The sequence below is a fragment of the Cydia fagiglandana genome, chromosome 7 (genome assembly GCF_963556715.1).
Source record: "Cydia fagiglandana chromosome 7, ilCydFagi1.1, whole genome shotgun sequence".
NCBI classification, from domain to species: domain Eukaryota; kingdom Metazoa; phylum Arthropoda; class Insecta; order Lepidoptera; family Tortricidae; genus Cydia; species Cydia fagiglandana.
This window is the reverse complement of record NC_085938.1, coordinates 13,248,266-13,271,624: the sequence shown is the minus strand read 5'-3', so window position 1 is coordinate 13,271,624 and position 23,359 is coordinate 13,248,266. Positions and strand designations below refer to the sequence as shown.

Below are 23,359 nucleotides of genomic sequence, written 5' to 3'. Positions count from 1 at the left end.
GTCGTCGACACTGACGCTCCTTCTTACCTCTCAAGACCCGTGACATCTGTACTAAAATCAGCTGAAGACGAAAAACAGAGAAAATATTCCACGGCCTGTGAAATGCGACATGCAACTTTCACACCACTTGTAACATCTGTTGACAGCGTCTATGCACCCCAAATGTCCTCCGTTATAAAACATATGGCAGAAACCATATCTCAACGTTGGAACCGATCTCTAAGTACTGTACTGGGCTGGCTGAGATGCAGGATCAGTAACGCCGTTATACGTGCCACCACCATGTGCATCCGAGGCACACGCCACCGGTTTAAGTCCCCCGCCTGGTGGCTTGGGTTCGACGACGGTGCCGCCCTTCCACACATCGACTGAAACCCCTTTTCTACCCTACCTACATATGTCTTAACCTAACCCTTTGCCTATGTATTACTTATGATTCTCGTAATAAATGCTTTAGTTAACATATTTATTGTATTAAAATGGGCGAACTTATCCTTATAAGTTTCCGTTCTTCTACGTTATTTCGTGATGTCATTATCGTCTCAGGTGGCAATGCAATATTTTAAACATTCGCGCAGTGCGGTGTGCCGCCCTGTGTAAGCCGGCTCTGTCAAGGTCGACAAGTTGGCCGAGCTACTAGCTACAGCAGTACAGTTCGATAAGTACCTCCCGAGCTTTCGCGAGTAAAATGCGGCGAACAACTATTTCTGTTAGTTTCTTGCTTGCAAAACAGGTAGAGTAAAAAAGAAGGAAACAGCAATACAAACTAACTATTTTGGCTCAGTGATCCAAAGAGAATCTTGGCCTCCGAAACGAGAGCGTGCCACCTGTCCACAAATATGATGCAAAAATATAAGTAGGTAATGGAAAGTATTAAATACAGCGATGTGAATTAATCGGTGTTTGAAAATGCGCGCTTTGTTTCTAGCGCTCACCTGTTAATTTTTTTTGAGTTTTACCTACAGTTAATTAAAAACTTTAACCTGACAAGAATTAATATACTAGGTACCTAAGTCAACGAATAAAACAATAACAAATACTTGATCTTGTTATTTCGAATGTTTTTAATAATTATGTAAAAAACGGGAACAAACTCTGTAAGACAGACAATAGGTACTTTAATTTCGGTAATTATATCCGGTAGGTAATCAACTAATCATATTTAAGTAAATTTACCTATACAAATCACGCAGTATGCATTTCTACTTCATAATAACTTCCAAAGAGAAATGACGTCCTTACAAGGTTAATGCATTAGCGCTATGACGTACGAGCGAACATTAGTTGCTCGTGAGAATGAAATAAAATTATCGTTTAAAATTGGTTTTAAGCAATAAATAAACCTAATTGGAAATTACTTACCGATGATATGAGATCCCATTTTTTTTCTTATACTTCCTATAATGGTTTTTGCACCCTTTTACAACGCAATAAGGCATTTTTGTGTTATGCTGCGTGACAACTTTCTACTGCGCAATTCGCCACACGACTGAGCGCCGGGGTGTGATAAATGCAAATATCACACCCATGTAGCGGCCCCCTTTTTAGTGCTCGTTAGCCGCGTCCTTACGAAGTAATATATATGTCCATGATTTACTGTATATTATTGTACTAAACCCTCCAAACGTACCTCGGAACGAGTTGTGCCTACCGAAGCCTAAAGTTTCAGATAAGCAAGTTCACAGTTACCTTATCATAAATCAAGTCGTGGGAAATATAATTGCTATCTATACACAGCTTTATAGCTACATAGCTATATGTGCAATCTGCAAAAGGTTATAACTGCTATAAGTATTATTTAATAAACCCGTATTAATCATGGGAGTGTATTTGCATCTGAATAAATATAGGATGCCAAGTATTGGACTATTGTTGGCACTAGTAAGTAGGTAATAAAGGTAGCAAAACAATTTTATAAAACCTAAATAGCTTATACGTAAATAAATACAAGTTGTACAGTATGGGGAAATATACAGTGTGGAAAGATAAGTCGGGCCCTGGAGGGAAACTACCTTAAATCCTTAAGCTGGCTCATTTTAGTTAAAGGAGACATTCCTTTATTTAAAAAAAGGAACAAAACTGTATTCAAAGATTTTCTAAAATTCGCTTGCCTAGCCCGGGACTCGAACCAACTAAAAATTTCAAAAAATTAAACTTGCAATTTTATTCTAATAGTCGATACAGTTAATGTTAATGATAACATTTCTCCAAGAAACATTAGATCTTACACTCGTCTGTCGTACAAAATATCCATAAAATCGGATATTTAGATACTCAAGATTTTTTTAGACAAGCCAATTTGAAGAAAAAAAAGAAAAATCTTTGAATGCAGTTTTGTTTCTTTTTAAAAATAAAGGAATGTCTCCTTTAAGTAAAATGAGCCAGCTTAAGGATTTAAGGTAGTTTCCCTCCAGGGCCCGACTTATCTTTCCACCCTGTATATGTTAATCTGTTTTAAGAGTCACGAGGCCGGCGTTTTAAAGCTTGAATGAAGAATCAACTCAACAATCTAACCAGGCCAATTTTGGCAATACCGAAGTTCTTTTTTAAAACCGTTCAGAAGTCACAACGTCGATTTAAAAAATGATAATATAAAGTATGTACATAATACATACTTTACTAGGGATTAGAATAGAATAGAATAGAATAGAATAGAATAGAATAGAAATACATTTATTTATGACAAACAAACACAGATGACAAAAACATGTTGACAAATATACAATGTATAACATTTAGTGAAAAATGCCATAAAAGGGTCACAACTCAGCATGTTGCTGGCAAAGCCAGTGCTGATTAAGATTTTGACTTTTTCATTCTTTACTTTTTTGTACTTATGTAGGTACTTATATTTACATTCCCCGTACTGACCTAAGTATTCATTGACATGGTTAATATATACAATTACGATATACGATAATTTAATTTTAATTACCTACACATAGAATTCGGGTTCTAGAAATACAATTATTTTTTAGAAGCTACTATGTATATCAATTTCCGTAATAAAACATATTGCTCTATAGTCGCACCAATAAAAGTCTGCAGCGGATTTGATAGCCCACGCAGCGTAAGTGTTATTTATACGTCATAATTTCATAGAAGTTTGACGTTTAAAATGACACTTGCACTGCGTGGGCTATCAAAATCGCTGCAGACTTTTTACGGTCTGACTCTATCTTAAAATACACATCCTGTATCTTGTGTTCAATATTGCTGCCGAGTAAATGGTAAATAAAGTGATATAATTTGGTAAAGTACCTATTTATGAATACAATCACATTATCGAAGTTTAAGTATCTGTTTTCCGTTAAATCATAATAAAACTTATACAGAATTTAATTTATATCAAACAACCTAAAACTGCTGTAATAATAATTAAAATTATGTAGATAACTAATAAACTTTAACTCGTGATTGGCATTTTAACTACTCTGTGATTTTAATGTTAAATTCACCTTGCTTAAAATACAATGTTTGTTTCATAAACTATAAATTTAATTAAGTTTCAAAATTGCTGGTTAAACTTAATGAAGTTGTTGTAAAAGGCTGTGCATATTAAGAAATGCTCTAGTCTAATTAGTTGCGTGTAGTCGCGAGTATCTATTAAAACAAGCCGAGATAGGGTATCTATCAAGCATGGGCGTAAAATCTGGACCAGGATTACTTAACGACCTAGAAATGTAAACTTTCGACACAAGGTAAACTTTCAAGACGTTTTGTAGCGATAAGCGTTTTGTAGATAAGCTGTGTGGGCCTTACAAACCGTAGGACATTGGCGTCGGTTTGAATCCAGGGCCCGTAGCCAAATTACATTCGCTCCGTATCGATTCGATCTCTACGTTCGCGAGCGACTGGTCGATAATGTTTATAATAACCTAGCCAAGAGGCAATCTTTTTAGTTATCGCATATTCGACGGGCCAAGTCGATAAAAATTAATTTTAGTCTGTGGTTCTCGTTCAAAACCGTCAAGAAACGTCATCTGTCAGCTGTCAAGAGTGTCAAGTGAACAGCGAATCTAATTTTGGAGAAAATAATTGTTTTATCGGTAAGCAAATGAAATATTTTGGCATTTGTTTAACTTAGTTAATTACAATTTCGTGATAAAATAACTCTATATAGTGTAATATTTGAAGAGTGCGTTGTTAATTGCATATAATTTTGACCTAAGTTTAACAATTTCAGACAGCCGTCGTCACCGCAGCCCCAATCAAGGCGGCGGCGCAGCCAGAGCGGGCAAGAGCGGGCTCCGCGGGCTCTTCTTCCACGCTGAGAAGTCCTCGCCAAGTTGGCACGAACAGTCAAAGCTGCCGCTGCAATGACGCCTTCATGGCAGTTACCAGTGCTAAGGACGTGCACTGCTGGCTTACTTGACCAGAAGAGACAATGTAAACAAGTAATGATTCAAACCGTGAAGTGAAATTGTGAACAGGTTTGCCCGAATCAGTGTAACCTCAGTGAACTCATTTACTTCATAGACTTCAAACATTTTCGAAATTAACAAAAGTCAAGCGAACATTGAATACATAGATGTTATGCATTAGATAAGATAAAAGCTGCCTGTGAAACCAAAACTAATAAATCATATTATTACTTAATATTATTTTTTAATTACCTACCATCTTTGCTTTGAATGGAAATTTGGGAAGGGAATCTCACCCGCTAAGCTACTGGCTATTCATATTTAACCTTTTGTATGCTCCTGTCAACAATTTGTAATTTATATATCAATCATAATTAAATAAAATAAAATAAATAAATAAATATTGGGGACATCTTACACAGATCAACCTAGCCCCAAACTAAGCAAAGCTTGTACTATGGGTGCTAGGCAACGACACATACTAATATAGATAAATACATACTTATATACATAGAAAACACCCATGACTCAGGAACAAATATTAGTGTTCACCACACAAATAAATGCCCTTACTGGGATTCGAACCCAGGACCATCGGCTTAGCAAGCAGGGTCACTACCCACTAGGTCAGACCGGTCGTCAAAATTAATGCATTTTTTAAAGTTGAATATAGGTAAGTACATGGGAGCAGATCTGCTCCTAAGCATACCAAAGGTTAAGGTGGTAACCACCATAAATAAATGAAACAATGATTGGGTTAAAAAGTTAATTTATTTTATTGGAAATCTATTAATGAAAGATACAGCAGGTATTTTTTGCCGGCAGCATGAAATCAGTAGCCAAGCATTCTTGTTTGTACATATATTATGTAGTGTTTTAAAATAGTAAAACAACACTCAATATATTTTTGTGGTTGTACATGTGTCATAGTTTCTTCCCTTGACCCTGGCTTTGGAGCACCATAAATATGTCAAGGCTGCAATGAATATCCAAGTCACCTGAAACAAAATGAATGCTTAGTTTTTCAAAAAACTCTGTAACATTTGGTTATAATATTTATCTATTCTCTACCAGTCATATGACAAAAAAAACTAAATGTTTTGTGTAAGTACATATATTTTTATATAGTGTGTAGGTACAGTCAGCTGCACAGAAAAGGTACCACCGCTACATAGAAGTTTGTATGCAGGAGTGGTACCATTTCTCTGCAGCTGACTGTACCTGCGCCTGCCAAAAGAAGTCATATACAATATGTTTCATAATATGAAAAAGTTTCATTAATATGGTTGATAATTTATATGCATAACAACAGCCGGTCTGGCCTAGTGGGTAGTGACTAGTGACCCTGCCGGTTAATCTGATATTAATCCTGAGTTTGAATCCCCGGTAAGGAAATTTGTTTGTGTAATGAGCACAGATATTTTGTACCTGAGTCATGGGTGTTGTCTATGTATTTAAGTATAGTTTGTCAAAGGACTGTCTCATTTCAAACAAAGACAGAGAGAATCATACTAGCTTTGTCATATACTAGTACTAGCACCCAAAAGTATGAGTATAGTTTTCCTGGTTCCTGGTCCTGGTGGAGTATAGTTTACACATTCAATTCACTTTCCTATTGAGAAACAAGTGCTTGCCTGTGTGCATATGGGTACCAAATTTAATCTACACCGTTCATCGGTTTATATTTGAAGACGTAACAGGAACACATAAGAAGTTATTTTAGCATCAATTAAATATTTTATATACTTATTAGGTATGTGGGGATAAGTTATTGGCTCACTCTTACCTTTGTAGGGACGTTGTTTCGTGTTGCATTTGTGGGTGCATAATCCATTTTTCCATGACACTGTCAATATAGATAGGTAGATATTCAGCGCCTCGGTCACATTGGATCCTTTGGGTGAAATGCTGCGTACGGCCCACTATCCTTTGATCTGACCCCGTAGCATAAAGCCACCAGCCACCAGCTAAGGGCAGTCCTTTCCTAAGCAGTTTCAATAGGCGATTTTTCAGACGGCGCCTGCGTCTAAGCGAGACTTCCGCGTTGTTCGCCGCCCACAATAATGTTAAAGTATGCTTTTTACTACAAATTCTAATTTACAAACACTATTATACGGCATTTTCTTGTGCTTCGATAAGTTATCTGCAAGGGGATAGCTCTCGCTACTTATCGACACCTAGGAGGCGATAACGATTCGATTTCGCATGTCAAAAGTGTCACTCGGCTAGGCAATGTATGACAGATATCGAATTCCAGTAACGAAAGTTTTGCGTTTCGTTACAACATTGCAACTTGGCTAACATTTTTGTATTCGTTAATATTTTTCGACAAACTCATCTACGGTACCTGTCATTCCCATACATTTTTTATCGATTCGTTAGCGATATCTTTTTTCGAAATGCGTTTTGGCTAGGCCCCCAGGGCCGCCTTATGGTAACATTCCATTTCTAACCGCAGCTGCACTACCAGTACTGAACGCGTCGCTGATGTCATTGTCAATTTCCTTAGTAAAATGAATAGTAGCTGCAGCAGCCGTCGTTGGAAATGGACTATCACCTTTATAATACATATTTAAATTCGTCGGTTTGAATCTAGGGCTATAACCGCAAAAATCGAAGTTCGTCAATTGCGGGCATTTTTCTTCGTCACTCTAATTACCTACGTCTTAATGAGAGTAAAAGAGAAAGTCCCCGCAATTTGCGCATTTCGGTTTTCGCGGTAGGCTTCCTAGCTCTTACAGTCAGCAGAGATTAAGAGCAAGAAGTGTAGATAATGCAGACTCACCCACTTATTTAGCTACTGATTGGTTTAACTCCTCCTCCTCAGTCGTTCACTCTTGACAGAGTGGTCGTGGTTGTATGATGAGACGTATCTATTGTGGATAACGCAGCCCTCGCAATGTGATTGGTTTAACTACCAAAGTGTTATTGGGAACTTACGTTGACAATCACAGATTTAATTACCTATAGAGGATATTCACAATTTTCACCCAGGTATTGCACTTGCATATAATAAGTACGTCAAGAAAAGATAATTTGTCTCAGTTTCGAATTACTGCGGACCATTTTAATGTGTTTAGCACAGTCGCATTAACTAATAGGGCCTTAGATAGGCGCCTAGAGGAAATATTTCGTTCGACATTGAGATCAAAGAGTTTAGAGAGCATTAAGGATGACTCACGCTAGACCGGGCCGTGCCGGGTAGAGGCGTCCGACATGTCACTTTCTATGAGGGCTGCTCGGTGATCACGTGGTGCTTTCCATAGAAAACGAACCACTGGAAGCTCCGGCCCCTCCCCGGCCCGGTCTAACGTGAGTCAATCTTTACGGTAAGTAGTTGATTATGAAAGTAAGGCAACAAAACTAGGTATTTTAATTAGATGCAACTGTCGGTTGGAGAATATCATTGAGTACCTACTTGTCGTAAATAGCTATTAGGGTCATGCATGTGTTAGATTAGTCTTTACGTTTAGGTTGCTATTTTTACTTTTGTATATCATGTTTTACTTTGTGCTCGTATATTATGTTCAATGAATTGCGTGGAATGTTTTATATCTAGTTATAAGTCTAGGATTCATGCTCCTTTCATACGTGCTTAATATTGTATCTATTTATAAGTCTAGGATTCGTGCTCCTTTCATACGTGCTTATAATTAACGAGATTGGCAGAAATAAATAAAACTCACTCTGCATATAATATCCACTAGTTCAGAGATACATATCGCCCGGCCATTCCTATATAAACCCGAGCCATTTGTAGGATATTGACTTCGCTCCGCGCCGCCGTCGTGACCGCACGCATACTTCGTACTGCGAAGCCGTGTGTGTCACGAATAACATCTTGGCGGCCCCCAACACCTGAGCACCTGGGCCCCCTACACCTGAGCACCATCGACGCAGCGGACTCACCTCCCAACCCGATGCCTGCCACCTTTACTGCGAGCACCATCGACGCAGCGGACTCACCTCCCAACCCGATGGCTCCTCCTTCAAATACAAGCACCATCGACGCAGCGGACTCACCTCCCGATCCCGATGGCGCCTACATCTACAGACACCACCGCCGTGGCGGGCCACCACACCCGCGCGGCCGTGAACTCTACTACTCTACAGCTTCAGACACCATCGCCGTTCGGACCAGATGCGCCGCTCGCCCTTGACCACACACCTCTAGCACCTCAGCCGGAGCGGGCCACACCACCCGCACGACTACAACTTCAGACACCATCGCCGTAGCGGACCTAACCGCCCGCACGACCTTGATCGACCACCACAGCTCCATCTCCTGCAGCACCAGCGCGTCTGCCAGCAACATGGACGCACAGAAACTCACCTCACAATAGAAGCACTGTCATCCATAAAATGATGACGTTTGACCTCCCCACGAGGTGGGGAGCGACCCGATACAGCCGTCACAGCCGGAAGGCGGATACGGCCACGCATACCTCCTGCGAGGTATCGCATGACATACTACGAGCCATTTGTAGCATATTCAGAGAACTCAGAGAGCTTAACTCTATCACTTGCCTGAACACTCTCCAGTAATTAAAATCAGACATATGTGTTTTTATTTCACACAACACATATACCGGTAAATGGAGGTATAGCGGACTTCGAGACAGCACAGCGGCCAGCGCGTTCCATCGGCGAGTTTCTACGCTTCACCCAACGAACCCCTTCACTAAAAGTTACAGTCTACACTCCACAGTTTGGTCCTTTTGAAGCCGGATGAAGATAGAAAAACGTACGCGCTGAGTTTCAAGCGACATAGCTTAACTCAGACATCAAGAAAGAAACACGTACGCGCTGAGTTTGAAGCGACATTGCTTAACTCAGACGGCAAGAAAGAAACAAGTACGCGCTGAGTTTTAAGCGAACGTTGCTTGACTCAGACGGCAAGACAGAATAAAGAACGCGCTGGGCCTAGAGGTTCGCTTCGGTTCAGACCCAACCCCAATACCTTTCCGTAACCCATTTACCGGCTTGCCGGTCGGACCGTGCAGCGTCGTAGGTCGTCCTCCGCTCACGTGTCCTGGCAACTTTCGTTGCATGTGTCACATGGTTGATACCCACACACTGCTTTCGAACGTTCTAGGCATAGCACTTTGCCATTGCGGGAGATTCAGTGCCACGAGGGATCCACGCTACGCTTAGGGCACTGACGTTGCGCTCAGTAACGGTCAGTCATAGATATAGGCAGGTCAAGTTAGGGACCCCCGCGTGTGTTAAGTGAAGTGAAGTGGTTCCAGCCAGAAAGATGTCCGAAAAGGAAGCAAGGAGCCTACGACCACGCACCAAGGGCCCGCCTGCGCCCGCAGCCAACATGGACACCCCTACCCCCTCGTCCGGTAAGACTACGTCCGGCGAGACAAATACGTGGAGCAAGGGCACCAGTGGCAACCCGAATACTACCGGTGGAAACGAGTCGGTACACTCGGAAACGTTAAATGCCACGGTAGTAAATCGTAGTAGATTCGGTACGCTAGTGAATAAAGACATCGATGCGCCGCCATCGCCGTCGCGGGCGCCGTCTAATCGCGATTCACATAGGAGTCGCAAATCGGTTAGGGAACGCGATAATCAATTGGCCGTGCTAATGGCCGAGCTCGAGGTTCGTAAAGCCCGTCTAGCCGTTGCTAAGACAGAGTCCGACACTGCAAATGTACGGCTGCAGATTGCGCAATTGAAGGCGCAGTCTGTCGGCAGCAGTGACGCGACCGTCGAAGCTACTAAGACAAAGTCCGACACTGCAAATTTACGGCTGCAGGTTGCGCAACTGAAGGCGCAGTCTGTCGGCAGCAGTGACGCGACCGTCGAAGAACGGACTAGAAGTTGGGTAGAACGACAAGCTAGGTTACAGCACGAGATCGCAAAGGAAAACGTTAAAATCCCGCCGCCGAAAGAGACCGCGCAAACGCAACCGCCGCCGCGTGCAGCCGTCGATCGGGCTAGCAGACCACCCCCGCGCATTGTAGAGGTACCGCACGGTACCTACGCGCCAATGTACCATAAACCGCCGGAATTACCTGCATTCGGCGGAGATATCACCGAGTGGATATCATTTAGGGCAGAGTTCGAAGATACGTCGCCCATGTTTAGTGCCGTCAATAACGTCAGTCGGATTAGGCGCGCACTTAAGGGCGAAGCTCGGACGGCCGTAAAATCAATAATGTACACGGTTCAGGATCCGTACGAGATAATGGAAGCGCTGGAACGGCAGTTCGGCGACCCTGAGGAGATTGTTCTTACGGAAATTCATAACGTTAAACGCATGCCGCGTTTATCCGAAGACAATTCGAATATAACCTCATTCGCCGCGCATGTAGCGAATGCCGTCGCCACCATTAAATCCTTGCGTCAAGAGAAATACTTGCACGCGCCTGAGCTCGTGAATAAAATCGTGGATAAATTGAATCTGATAGTGCGCTATGAATGGGCCAAATACAGGCAGTCTAACGTAGAATCACCCGGGTTAGTTGCGATTTCCGAGTTTCTTAACGAAATTAGCACTGCGGCCAAGCGCATAAACCGACATAAGCCGTCTAACAGGTCACGGAATGCAGTGAACGCGGTTTCCTCTGTGCGCGAACCGAGCAGATCGAGCCAAGCTCTCTCTGGGTCTCGCGCCCCCGCGTTCTACCGTGACACGTCTGATGAATCGCGGAGTTCAGGGAGTGCGGTTTCCTGTGTGCGCGAACCTAGAAGATCGAGCCAAGCTCTCTCTGGGTCTCGCGCCCCCGCATTCTACCGTGATACGTCTAGTGGATCGCGAAGTGAACGAAGCGCGGTTTCCTCTGTGCGCGGGCCCAGTCGATCGAGCAGCGCTCTCACTGGGTCCCGCGCCCCCGCGTCCTTTCGCGACTATAGTTCGGATTCGGAGTCAGATTCCCGCGAATCATACACACGTGATACGAGAAATAGATCGCGTTCTAATAAATCAACTATAGCTCAAGTAAAGCACCGCGATGGTAATTTAAAAAAAAAGCCAGCGTCAACCAGAGCTCAGCCTAGGCAGCAGACATCGTCTGTCTCTGTCTCGCGCGATGCGTGCGCCATATGTAAGAACGGCAAAGAACACAAAGTTAGTGAGTGTTTGAAATTTCTAGCCGCGACTATATCTAAGCGATGGGACTTGGCAAAGGGTGCTAAATTGTGCTGTAGATGTTTAGGCGCGAGTCACCCTAAGCCTTATGGGTGCCAATATGTCGCGTGTGGCATGAATCAGTGCGAAGCCGGACATAATAAACTATTACACGGTCGAAACGCGGCCGCGTCCGCGAGCGGTAATAGAGTCCCGGCAGCACCTGCAGTACTCGATGTTAGACTGCCGCAGACGTGTCACAAAGTCATGCCTGTAGAGGTGTCGGAACCGTTAGGTACCGTCCAAACCCTCGCGCCACTTGACGAAGGCGCGACAATGACTTTGACGCTACACGAAACTGCGGACAGAATCGCGCCCGCGGTACAATTGGTTGGGCACGCAAAGCCTAATACCGCGGACGACGAGGCCTTACAACTTGTGAAACGGCATTCTGAGGTAGAATCATTAGGCGTTTCGCAGAAGTTACCTAGGGCCGACCCCCACCAACGTGCGCTAGATTTACTAGAAGCCACCTGCGAAAAGATACCGGGGGAGCAAAGGTATCGCTCGGGCTTACTTTGGCGGTCAAATGACGAGAAACTCCCCAATAACCAAGCGCAAGCATTGCAACGGCCGTACAGTCTAGAACGAAAGCTAGACCACGATGCGAAACTTAAAGCCGAATATGCAAAGTGTATGTTGCTTGACAAAGGTTACGCGGAGAAAATAGACTCGCCACCGCCCCCCGAGGCACCCCGGACGTGGCCTCTGGCGCATTTCCCAACTTTTCACCCGCAACGCGGCAAAATGCGATTAGTTTGGGACACGGCCGCCACAGCTTGCGAACGTTCGCTTAACAGCGCGCTGTTGGCTGGCCCCGACCTGTTAAAGTCACTTTTTGGCGTATTAATGCGCTTCCGCGAAAGTAAAATCGCGGTGTTAGCCGACGTCAAACAGATGTTTTTACAGATCGAAATAATAGAGCAAGATCGCGATATGTTGCGTTTCGTTTGGCGGACAGGGATCGATTGGGACAGGCCTATATCCGTCTCACTCGCACCCGCGTGGCGATCGTTCATTAATAATGTACGGTTAGTTCGCGCCACCGCTGGTAGTCTGGTTGCCGCCGAGGTTTTCAAAGCCGTATTGCTCGCTAAGAAAACGTGAAGAGACTGCATGAGGGTGACGTAGTCATCATTGCGGACAGCTCCATGCCACGAGGAACGTGGCCCAGAGGCGTAATCGCCCAGCTATTTCCTGGCCCAGATGGTCATGTGAGAGTGGCCATTGTTCGCACACGCGCAGGTGACGTCCGCCGCCCAGTTTCTAGACTCATCCCCATTTACTCCGCGCATGAAGACGGTGTTAACACACGTGGGGGAGACTGTCGTAAATAGCTAAAATATAGTTTTAGTTTTAGTTTTAAGAGCTCAGTGCGCCTCTCGCGCACTTGACGCTCCAGTCAAATAAAGAGTCAAGGGTACCAGCTGCCCAACTCAAAATATCCAAGTAAAAAAAAAAAAAAACTTGCCTGAACACTCTCCAGTAATTAAAATCAGACATATGTGTTTTTATTTCACACAACACATATACCGGTAAATGGAGGTATAGCGGACTTCGAGACAGCACAGCGGCCAGCGCGTTCCATCGGCGAGTTTCTACGCTTCACCCAACGAACCCCTTCACTAAAAGTTACAGTCTACACTCCACACTACTTAAAATAAGTACGAGTAATTTAGACGTGATTAAATTGTTAGTCCGTGAAGTAGATCCCGATATTGAAAATAATATGCAGGCTGTGTATTTTAAGAAAGAGCAATGAGCAAAAATCTGCAATTATATAGGAGATACACCAAACATTATTACCCGACATTAGTGGGAAAAATCTTTTAATACTTACAGATATTGATATCTTAGCTTCTAAAAAATCTCTAAAGTGTCATTCTTTGGAACTTGCTAACTATGTAAACAAACCGCCATATTGAAATTGTCTCTGTATGATGGATTTACTAGTGTTTCCTTCGTAGGCCACGTCTACGCCTCGGCTAGTCTGTGGCCATGAGTAAGCCCATTCATAATAAAAAAAAAAAAAGAGTTTTGTTTACATAGTTAGCAAGTTCCATAGAATGACACTTTACGATTGTATCTCTCTCTACATATATAAAATAAGTACGAGTAAATTAGACGTGATGAAATTAATAGTCCGTCAAGTAAATCCCGATATTCCCGATATCAATCGAATCATTTACTCAACTGAGATTTTGTTTGTTGTTGAATAACATCGAGTCATGATTGATCGAGTCGATGCAACTATGTATCGATATGATAACTAGAGCAGTGAAGTACCTTAGACTCGATTAAAACGCTGTCATAGGCGTTGCATTTGTAAGAGCTGAATTTTAATAAACTTTCGCAACACTCCTTGAAGTACTATCTGCGAATCTAGGTGTTTCTTAATATGGAACTACATATTTACATTTTGACCGTTTATTATTTGCTCCTTCAATATATTTATACCACTTCTTACAAAAAAGTGTTTCTAACACTTACAAATAGGTTGATATACCTACAGTATTCTGACAAACTAATTCACAAAAGCTGGCTCTGTACAGCTGTTCAGAGCTCTGAAAATCTGAATGCCTGCGAAAAATAATGACCGTTCAAAGTTGTCGTAGGTAATAGATCTTTTGAATCAACCTGTAAATATTCTGACGTCACCAAATCGGACACTAAATATAGAACATATTTTAACTTTTTATCAGTATCTTTAATGACTTCATTGTACATTAAAATAATAATAAATAAACAAGGTACAAGTCTTAAACAAGACTAAAAGTAAAGCTTATTTATTAATGCGAGATCTAGTAATGGTGGTGCTGAGAAGAGTACACGTGGTGACTAGGTCCAGAGTTCTCCACGACTGCGTTGAATCTGCAAAAAAAGGCATATTTTTTTACCTGGATAGCACAAAGGTGCGGTCCGTCCGATAATAAGCACATACCGATATCCACGTACCTTACCTACGGAGTTTCGAAAACCTTACGATCGGGAACACATACTTAGTACAGAGTTTATTTATGTACCTTAAAACCCTAGACCTTAAAACTCAATTGTTCTCGTTATCAAACTCGTTCGGAACGGGTTTGTTATTAAACCACCTGATCTGGCAGCCGACGACGCAGGGGTCGCGTGAGGTCATTACTCATACGGTAGACACCGGAACGTGCGCGGTACCGGTTTGACCACCATATGATAACATGTAAACATGTGCTAAAGTTACGACCGTATTACGTACAAAGCTTCCTGGGAAAGCAATGTCAAATATAACCAGCAACTCGTTAAATGGTCATATTTACGCAATTTGGGGAAAGTTGCAATGTCATCAACTCGTGCTGGACATTACGTAGAATTTAATGACTAAGCAGAGGTTAAAGTGCGAGGCTCAAATGAACGCAGCCGTAACAAAACAATGCGTCTTATTGTTGAGATGCCCTTGCTGGTCAAGTAGTTAATGATAGTAATCGCAACATTTTCAATACCCATGTCTGAGGTTGGGAAAAGATTACTAATCATGAGGTCGAATTGTTCTAATTATACTACTGTACAAACTGACCGCATTCTTTAAAAGTACCCAAGGACGTAACCGGGAAAAACGCAAAGTGAGAAAAAGAGGAGGAGTGAGAGATTCTTACCCATTGTGGTCGTCAGCGGTGTAGGTAACCTTGCGGACGGAGCCATCAGGCTGCAGCAGGGAGTATCCGCCCTTCACGACGTCGCCGTCGCGGATCTCGTGCTGAGACTTGTGATCACCGGTGTGGGGATCCTCAACGGAGTAAGAGTACTGGTATTTGGGGTGAGCCTATAAAAAATGCGTCTCTTATATGAACAGTACGGGATAATAAACTTCAAGTAAATGTATTTTATTTCTGTTATTCGGAATTCTTACATATGTGTCATGTCCGTCGTGGTGGGAAGTATAACCGTGATGAGCAATGGGGGCGATATGAGCATGGGACAGAGGAGCCGCATGGGTCAAGGGGGCAATATGAGCGATGGTTGAATCATGTGAAAAGGGTGCAGCATGAGCAATGGGAGCGGCGTGGATCAGGGGAGTGGTATGGAGCAGGGGAGAGGCACCGTAGTGGGCACCCTGTGCGAGGGGAGTAGCGTAGTGACCACCATGGGAGTACTCCTCATGAGCAATAGGGGCGTAGTGTGCTTCAGGAGCGTAGTGGGTATGGTGGACTACGTTGTGCTGGGAAGATACTGAATATCCATGATCGTGGCCGAGCCCATGGCCTAGTCCCAGAAGACCAGCCTGAGCGGCCGCCACCACGGCACTCAGAGCTAAAATCTGAAATAGATAAACAGGTTAAACGGTGTCCAACTACAAATAAATTGCGCGAAACCTTTGAGTCCCTAGGCTGGTATTTACTTTAAAATTATTAACTTTAGCACTTTCAAAGACAAAATCTGGTTTGGGTAAAGTTAGTAATTCAGAGCAGCCTTATTGCTTTACTCTTATCTCAAATTAGGTATCATTAAATTCTATTTACTGAGCTATTTCAAGCAAAGCATGAGCTAAGCCTGTATTAACCGCAACGATTAACTTGTGACCGCTTAACCCTACTTAGGTAAGTAGCTTATGGATATAGGCGACTCACTTTGGTGAACATGTTTTTTTGGATAGAGATGCGTGACTGACATACATTTGATAAGCAGCAGTGGTTTTTATAAGATGTGGTGTTAAGCCGGTGGGGCGTGAGCTCTCAGTGCGTCCCCAGAGCGCAAGGTCGTCGCTTTGTTTTTCGCTCTCACATTACCTACATACTATCAACCGAATGATCATTACTTAACGAAAATACGCCCAACCAAGATAGTAGGCAACCTGAGGAAAACGTTGTAACTTTCGTGAGCTTTAGACGTAGTTACTTCGTTCTTATTTTCAACGTTGCCTTGTTATTGTAGGTCAATGAGGTCTCAGAAGCATGCGCGATCATTCGATGTTTGCTTCTGATATTCTTAGGTGGACGCCGCGTGGTGTGAATAGCCAATTGTTACATATATCTACAGATAAAGACATTGTTGTGTTATCATTTAAATTGTAGGTAAATATTAAATTTAAATATTTGTATGTGACAATAATATAATTAGGTACTAATGAGATAGATTTTCTTTCATGGAGGTTACTTAATCGTAACCAAGATAAGTGGTGTCAAGTACAAGAATTAAGAATTACTTTGTGCTTTTAAACTTTTGTAAATCAGTATGTGCGAGTGTATTGAGTCTGTTACACATAACCTCACCGCGTCTCGGCAGTTCTGTTAACTACATAGCAGTTTGTTTTGAAAAACTGTGTGTTTTGTCTAAAATATAATTTAACTAAATATTATAATATGTGCCTGTTCTTCCTTTCCATTGATATCTGTCGATCATCAAAAACGGCAATAAACAAGCATTGAATTTTACCATAGTATTAAAAAATAAACATTATTTCAAGGGGAATATTATTTAGAGCCTTCTGGATGTATAGGTACATATAAATGTAGAGTTAGGCCAACAAAAGTCTGCAATGATTTTTATATCATGCGCAGTGCAAGTGTTATTTAGTACTTATACGTCATAATTGTGTATGTACTTATATTTTAGAATTACCTATTATTATCATGTACAAAAAATCAGTCGGTTCCCTAACATCAATATCCACTTTTCTATACAACTTAGTATGGCAACTTGGGTACTTAAGGTACCTACGACTGTTAATACATGTATATTTTTTGACATAGTATAATTTATAACGTTTTGTGTAGTATTTGGCATAGATTTATGTCATATACTCTTTTTAAAGTCAGAATAAACTAGAATCTTTAAGTTTCTCAACAATCGTCGTTATCGACTGTCACAGTAGCTACGAGTAAAGCTATAAGTAAAACACAAATTACTGAGCACCCTGTTTTAAAAAAAAAATTAGTTTCTTTGCATTTCTTTACCTACTTTGCATACCTATCTATCATATATCTGCTCTAGTTATATTAAATGTGTTAACACTTGTGATATATTGTAAAATTTACGTCATGATAAAATTGCGCGATACTTAAAAATGCGTGGGGTCACAGCTCTGCCTAATTATAATGTATTTAATTACCTCGCTTAATCTCCATTACAGGCCAGGTAAAATGAAATTATATAGGTGCTTACCTTTCCTTATATATTACTTAGGTAAATTAAGGACCAGGTCCCTGTTTCACCACTGTGTCAATTGTCACTCTGACAATGACAGCTCTCAGTATACTTATTGCTTATTGACCCGGAAATATACAGAAAATTGAGAAGTGTTTGGTGTCAATTATTATCGTGGTGAAATAGGTGCCAGATCGTCGGTCCCCAGTGCTCTATCCGACTAGTTAATAGAGCGGCATTTGAGCTTAGACCCTGTCACAGGTCACAGACGGAGCGATAATATATATTAAATACCGTAAGATACCGAAACATATCTTATAGTATAGATAAGCACCACACACGATAACGTTACAAAAATATATATCGCTGTCTGTCTAGCACCCACATTGTGCTATATATGTGCACAAAATATATCGTAATATATCGAGCTATAATATAGCAAGGTACTAAGGTCTTAAGATGCCTTATTTATAAGATATTGTAATATACCAAAATATATACATATTAGATATATTAACTCACATTATAGACGGGTCTAACGCGAATTATATTCAATTACCTTGATTTGAACGGAGAGACATCCAGAGGTCAACAGACAACCAGCGTTTCTACCATATGTGAAAGGAATAATGGACAAAATTGGAGCAGTACTTAACAAATTCTCCATCAAGACTGTATACAAGCCGTTATTCAAAGTATCAGATCTGTTGCGAAGTCCAAAAGATGTCATTCCGTACCAAAATCCGGGCGTTTACAAAATAGACTGTAGCTGCGGAAGTGTGTACATTGGACAAACTAAACGGAGCGTGCAAGAGAGGGTGAAAGAGCACATAGCGGCAGTTAAAAATCGCCAATTACACAAATCCGCAATCGCCGAACATCTTCTTACATCTGGCACAAATCACTGGATTGAGTTGCATAGACCAAAAGTTGTCTCCACTGAACGCCATTATTATCCTCGAGTTGTGCGAGAAGCAATTGAAATCAAGAAACACCCCAGGAATTTTAATAGGGAGGATGGTTTCAACTTATCGCCAACTTGGGAACCAGTGATACAGAAGTTAAAGCCAAAGGATCTATCTTCGGACGGGTGCGTGGATATTGTGAGTGTTTCGTGTCGGACTATTGACAATAATTAACATTATGTGTGGTGGGTGGTTTGAAAATGTGATGTCTACCCCAAACTTTTCCATACACTTTTCGTCGGGTAGATGCACAAATCTCTGTTTTGACATTTTGCTGGGACATCAGTCAGCCGCGACCATCACGACCAGTGAAACCTGTGTCGAAACGTCGGTAAATCAAGGTAATTGAATATAATTCGCGTTAGACCCGTCTATAATGTGAGTTAATATGTATTCAAAACGCGAAAGTTTAAAATATTATATATTAGATATAGCTTCGTGTATGGACTGTGTCAAATATTTAGTACGTATTGGTATACTAGCTGTGCCCGCGGCTCCGCCCGCGTGGAATTCGGTTTGTGTCAGTAAGCTGCTAAATATATAAAAAAAACTGGTCAAGTGCAAGTAGGACTCGCGTTTCAAGGGTTCCGTACATCACACAATTTTCAACATTTTTTTTTGTACGTGAAACGTGACGTGAGTGAAACGTCTTGTAAAACCCGAATGGGTCAATCAAAAACCAGATCTAACATGAAGTTTTCTGGCGTGGTGGCTTACAATATCTCTATATCTCTGAAGATTGAATGCCGAACAATAGTACAAGTGTCCAAATGCGTAGAGCTGAAAACTCGAGCGTCCGACGGGTCGCGCTTCCTACAACTTCGAAGGCCGAAGAGAGATAATACGTAGGTATTCCAAATCCACCAATCGCAATGGTGGTAGGGTGGCCAAAAAATAAGTGTATTTCCGTAGCCAGGGAGATTTTGGGATTATACTGAGCAACTTTTAGTATGGGACCAACCCCGAAATCGCGAAAAAAGAAGTATCCACCCATAGAAACGGACCAGCCAAAATGTATGAAACAGCCAAATTATTCTTCGCGATTTCAGGGTTGCACGTTGGCTGCAGGTTGCACGTTGCAGGAATACACTTAGTTTATTTTTTAGCCACCCTGTATACCTAGTGCTTTTTAAAACACGTAACAATAGTAACCTAATCAATTAGTACAGTCAGCGGCAGAAGTTGCTAAGCGGGCGAGTGGTTTTAAATGATCTGGACGCGACTTTATAGTTAAGACAATAAGAGCATGTCAAGGTCATTTTGAACGCCTCGCCCGCTTAGCAACTTCTGCTGTTGACTGTACTACAAGTACCATTGCGGCTATGTGCCAGATACAGCCTAGTTGCATTTTTTGTCTTCAGTCCGACTCACGCTTGAAGCTAAAGGCACGCCTCTTAGGCATGCCTCTTTGGGACGCTTCGGGCCTTCGGCCTTATGTCGATATCGGCCTAGGGCCTTTGCAATAGCTGTCTACATCACGTTTCACTTAAACCATTGCGGCTGTGTGCTTAAAAAAACGTTAACCGCATTTTTGTTCTTAAATCCGACTCACGCTTGACTCTAGATTTCTAATAGGTTTTCCTGTCATCTTTAGGTAAAGGACTATTTTGTGTATTTTTTCCAGAATTTTAGACCCAGTAGTTTCGGAGATAGAGGGGGGGGAATGGTCATTTTTTGTCTATTTTCTTGAATAACTTCTAAACTTTTTATTGTAAATTTATAAGAAAAATATATTTGAGATTCTCAAAATGAGCTCTTTCGTTTGATATGTAACACGATATAGTTTTCAAAACTTTGTTTTTTAATTTTATTGTTTACCCCCCAAAAGTAGCCCCTATGTTTAAAATTCATTTGTTGACGTTACATATCCGTCTTTGGGTCACAGACTTACATATGTGTACCAAATTTCAACTTAATTGGTGCGGTAGTTTCGGAGCAAATTGGCTGTGACAGACGGACAGACGGAGAGACAGACGCACGAGTGATCCTATAAGGGTTCCGCTTTTTCCTTTTGAGGTACGGAACCCTAAAAATAGTAAATTACATTACGCTGTATTTTTTTATTCAAAAAATTATAACATTTATAATTTCCTGCATGATAATTTCTTAAAATAATTCTATCTTATTGTTTCATACTTTTTAGAGCGCGATTTGTAGTAGTCCGACTACGCCCGACTCTTTTAGTATAAGAAAGTCGAAGTCGCCTATAGCTTTGGACTGCGTGCAGTGCGCCACATACGTCGGGAAATTCCCGACTCTTTTAGTATGAGGGCGCCGAAGGAGCCCGGCTTTGGAACGCATTCAGCGCGCCACGTGCGTCGGGCGTAACCCGACGCTTTGAGTATGAGGGTGCCTTCGGCTCCCAACTTAGGCGAGCGTACAGCGTGTCACGTACGTTGGGTTACGCCCGACGCTTTGAGTATGAGGGCGCCGAAGGCGCCCGGCTTTGGAGCGCGTACAGCGCGCCACGTGCGTCGGGCGTAGCCCGACGCTTTGAGTATGAGGGTGCCTTCGGCGCCCAACTTTGGCAAGCGTCCAGCGTGTCACGTACGTCGGTCTACGCCCGACACTTTTAGTATGAGGGCGCAGAAGACGCCCAGCTGTGAAACGCGTACGTTACGCCCGACGCTCTGAGTATGAGGGCGCCGGAGGCGCCCGGCTTTGGAATGCGTACAGCGTGTCACGTACGTCGGTCTACGCCCGACCCTTTGAGTATGAAGGCGCCGAAGGCGCCCGGCTTTGGTAACCATACAGCGTGTCACGTAACACGTCTCTTTTAGTATGAGAAAGTCGAAGTCGCCTGGCTTTGAACCGCGTGCAGTGCGCCAAGTTGTCGGGCTACGCCAGATTCTTTTAGTATGAGGGCGCCGAAGGCGCCCGGCTTTGGAACGCGTACAGCGCGACACGTACGTCGGGTTAAGTCTGAAGCAGTGACGGATTAAGATATTTTGATGCCCTAAGCATTTCTAGACCCCCACCCCCCGTAGTGCCCCCTCTCCCTAGGGTCATTAAGATTACTTTTTTTTTTTGGTAAATTGAGTGAAGTTCATTGCCGCATTACAGCTGAGAATGGAAATCAGTCACATCATTTTATTACGAAAATTGACAGTGCCGCAGCAGTAATGTTGAAACAGAGTACCTAATGCTGCTGCAGTCGCCACCTGAATGTCACCTTTATCATATGTTAGGTTAGAATGATGAAATGATTGAAATGATAGAATGTAAATGAAAACGCGAGCGAAGCGAGCGCGAAAATTTTTCGATATAAAAACGCAATTTGATAGACAGTTGTACATTTTTACTTTTAGTATGGAAATCAGTCACATCATTTTATCACGAAAATTGACAGTGCTGCAGCAGTAACGTTGTAACAGAGTAATGCTGCTGCAGTCGCCACCCGAATGTCACATTTATAATATCCTAGAAAGTGATTGAAAACGCGAGCGAAGCGAGCGCGAAAATTTTTCGATATAAAAACGCAATATGATAGACAGCTGTACATTTTTGCTTATAGTATGGAAATCAGTCACATCATTTTATCACGAAAACTGACAGTGCCGTAGTAGTAATGTTGCAACAGAGTACCTAATGCTGCTGCAGTCGCCACCCGAATGTCACCTTTATCATATGTTAGGTTAGAATGTAATTGAAAACGCGAGCGAAGCGAGCGCGAAAATTTTTCGATATAAAAACGCAATATGATAGACAGTTGTACATTTTTACTTTTAGTATGGAAATTAGTCACATCATTTTATGACGAAAATTGACAGTGCTGCAGCAGTAACGTTGTAACAGAGTAATGCTGCTGCAGTCGCCACCCGAATATCACCTTTATCATATTTTAGAAAGGCATTTTTCGATATAAAAAACGCAATTTTACTTTTAGTCCCAACCAGGCGCGAATCCAGGATTTCATACAAAGAAGGGATGGGACAGTTCTCTATCAGCCTAGCTTCGCATAGGGCTCGATATTTAAGGGTATTTTCATGCATAAAAGATGCAAGAAAGCAGAGCTTGGAATTGACCAAGTGAATTGAATTGGCGAAGTGTGAGCAAGGCAGTAGGCCCAGCTGCGAAAGAGGAAAGCTTGGATTTGGATCCGCGCCCAAGTGTAATTAAGGCAGAAGATCAACTTTGCCGTAAGGCAGAAGGCCTCGCATAAGACCTAACGCCGAACCGCAAAAGAGTGGATTGAAATCGAATCTATGCATGTAATCACACTCTTCTACTGCTACCGATTATTTCCCAAAGAATTAAGAATTAATTCCATACAAAAATAACCGATTTGCATTCCCTAGTCGGGCTAAGGTTAAGGCATTCAGAAGTTAAGGTGTTATAAAGAAACTCAGAAATAAATATATACCTACATACAAACACGAACGCTGAAACACAATACACTCTCTCTCTCTCTTTTTTCTGGGTAGTCGTGAAAAAGATGGCACTGTGCAATGAGGGGTAATTAATTTACTGTCGTTTAATTTTGTTGTATATTATTAATTCGACATAATTATTCAATTAAATTTGTTGATGTCCGTACCCCCTCATCTAAACTTAGAGTTAATTTGGCAAAAACCTTCCTCGGTGGCTATTCATGTCAATACGTATTAAATTCAGCGCCATCTGTTAGTTTACCAGGATACTCAATAGTGGTAGCCCATATTTGAAAAAAGTTTGCCCCTCCTTCCTAAGTAGCGCCATAAGATTCAGGGGCAAACTTAAATCAAGCGAGGATTGTGGCTACCCCCCCTTTTAAGGGTTGAATTTTTATA

General features: G+C 42.1%; 1 protein-coding gene and 1 long non-coding RNA gene across 2 annotated transcripts; one reads left to right on the top strand and one right to left on the bottom strand.

Annotated features, from left to right (window-relative positions):
• The first annotated feature begins 3,843 nt into the window (after positions 1-3,843).
• LOC134665957 (uncharacterized) lies at positions 3,844-4,599 on the top strand. The gene is made up of 2 exons (XR_010098436.1): positions 3,844-4,049; positions 4,187-4,599. It is a non-coding gene; the product is annotated as an uncharacterized LOC134665957 (long non-coding RNA).
• Positions 4,600-14,280: 9,681 nt separating this feature from the next.
• Positions 14,281-16,136, bottom strand: LOC134665939 (cuticle protein 8-like). Its single transcript, XM_063522997.1, has 4 exons — positions 16,110-16,136; positions 15,392-15,799; positions 15,138-15,304; positions 14,281-14,376 (listed from the first exon to the last, which is right to left on the bottom strand). Exons 1-4 carry the CDS (start codon positions 16,119-16,121, stop codon positions 14,307-14,309), a joined length of 657 nt encoding a protein of 218 aa, XP_063379067.1. The 5' UTR covers positions 16,122-16,136; the 3' UTR covers positions 14,281-14,306.
• Positions 16,137-23,359: the final 7,223 nt, after the last annotated feature.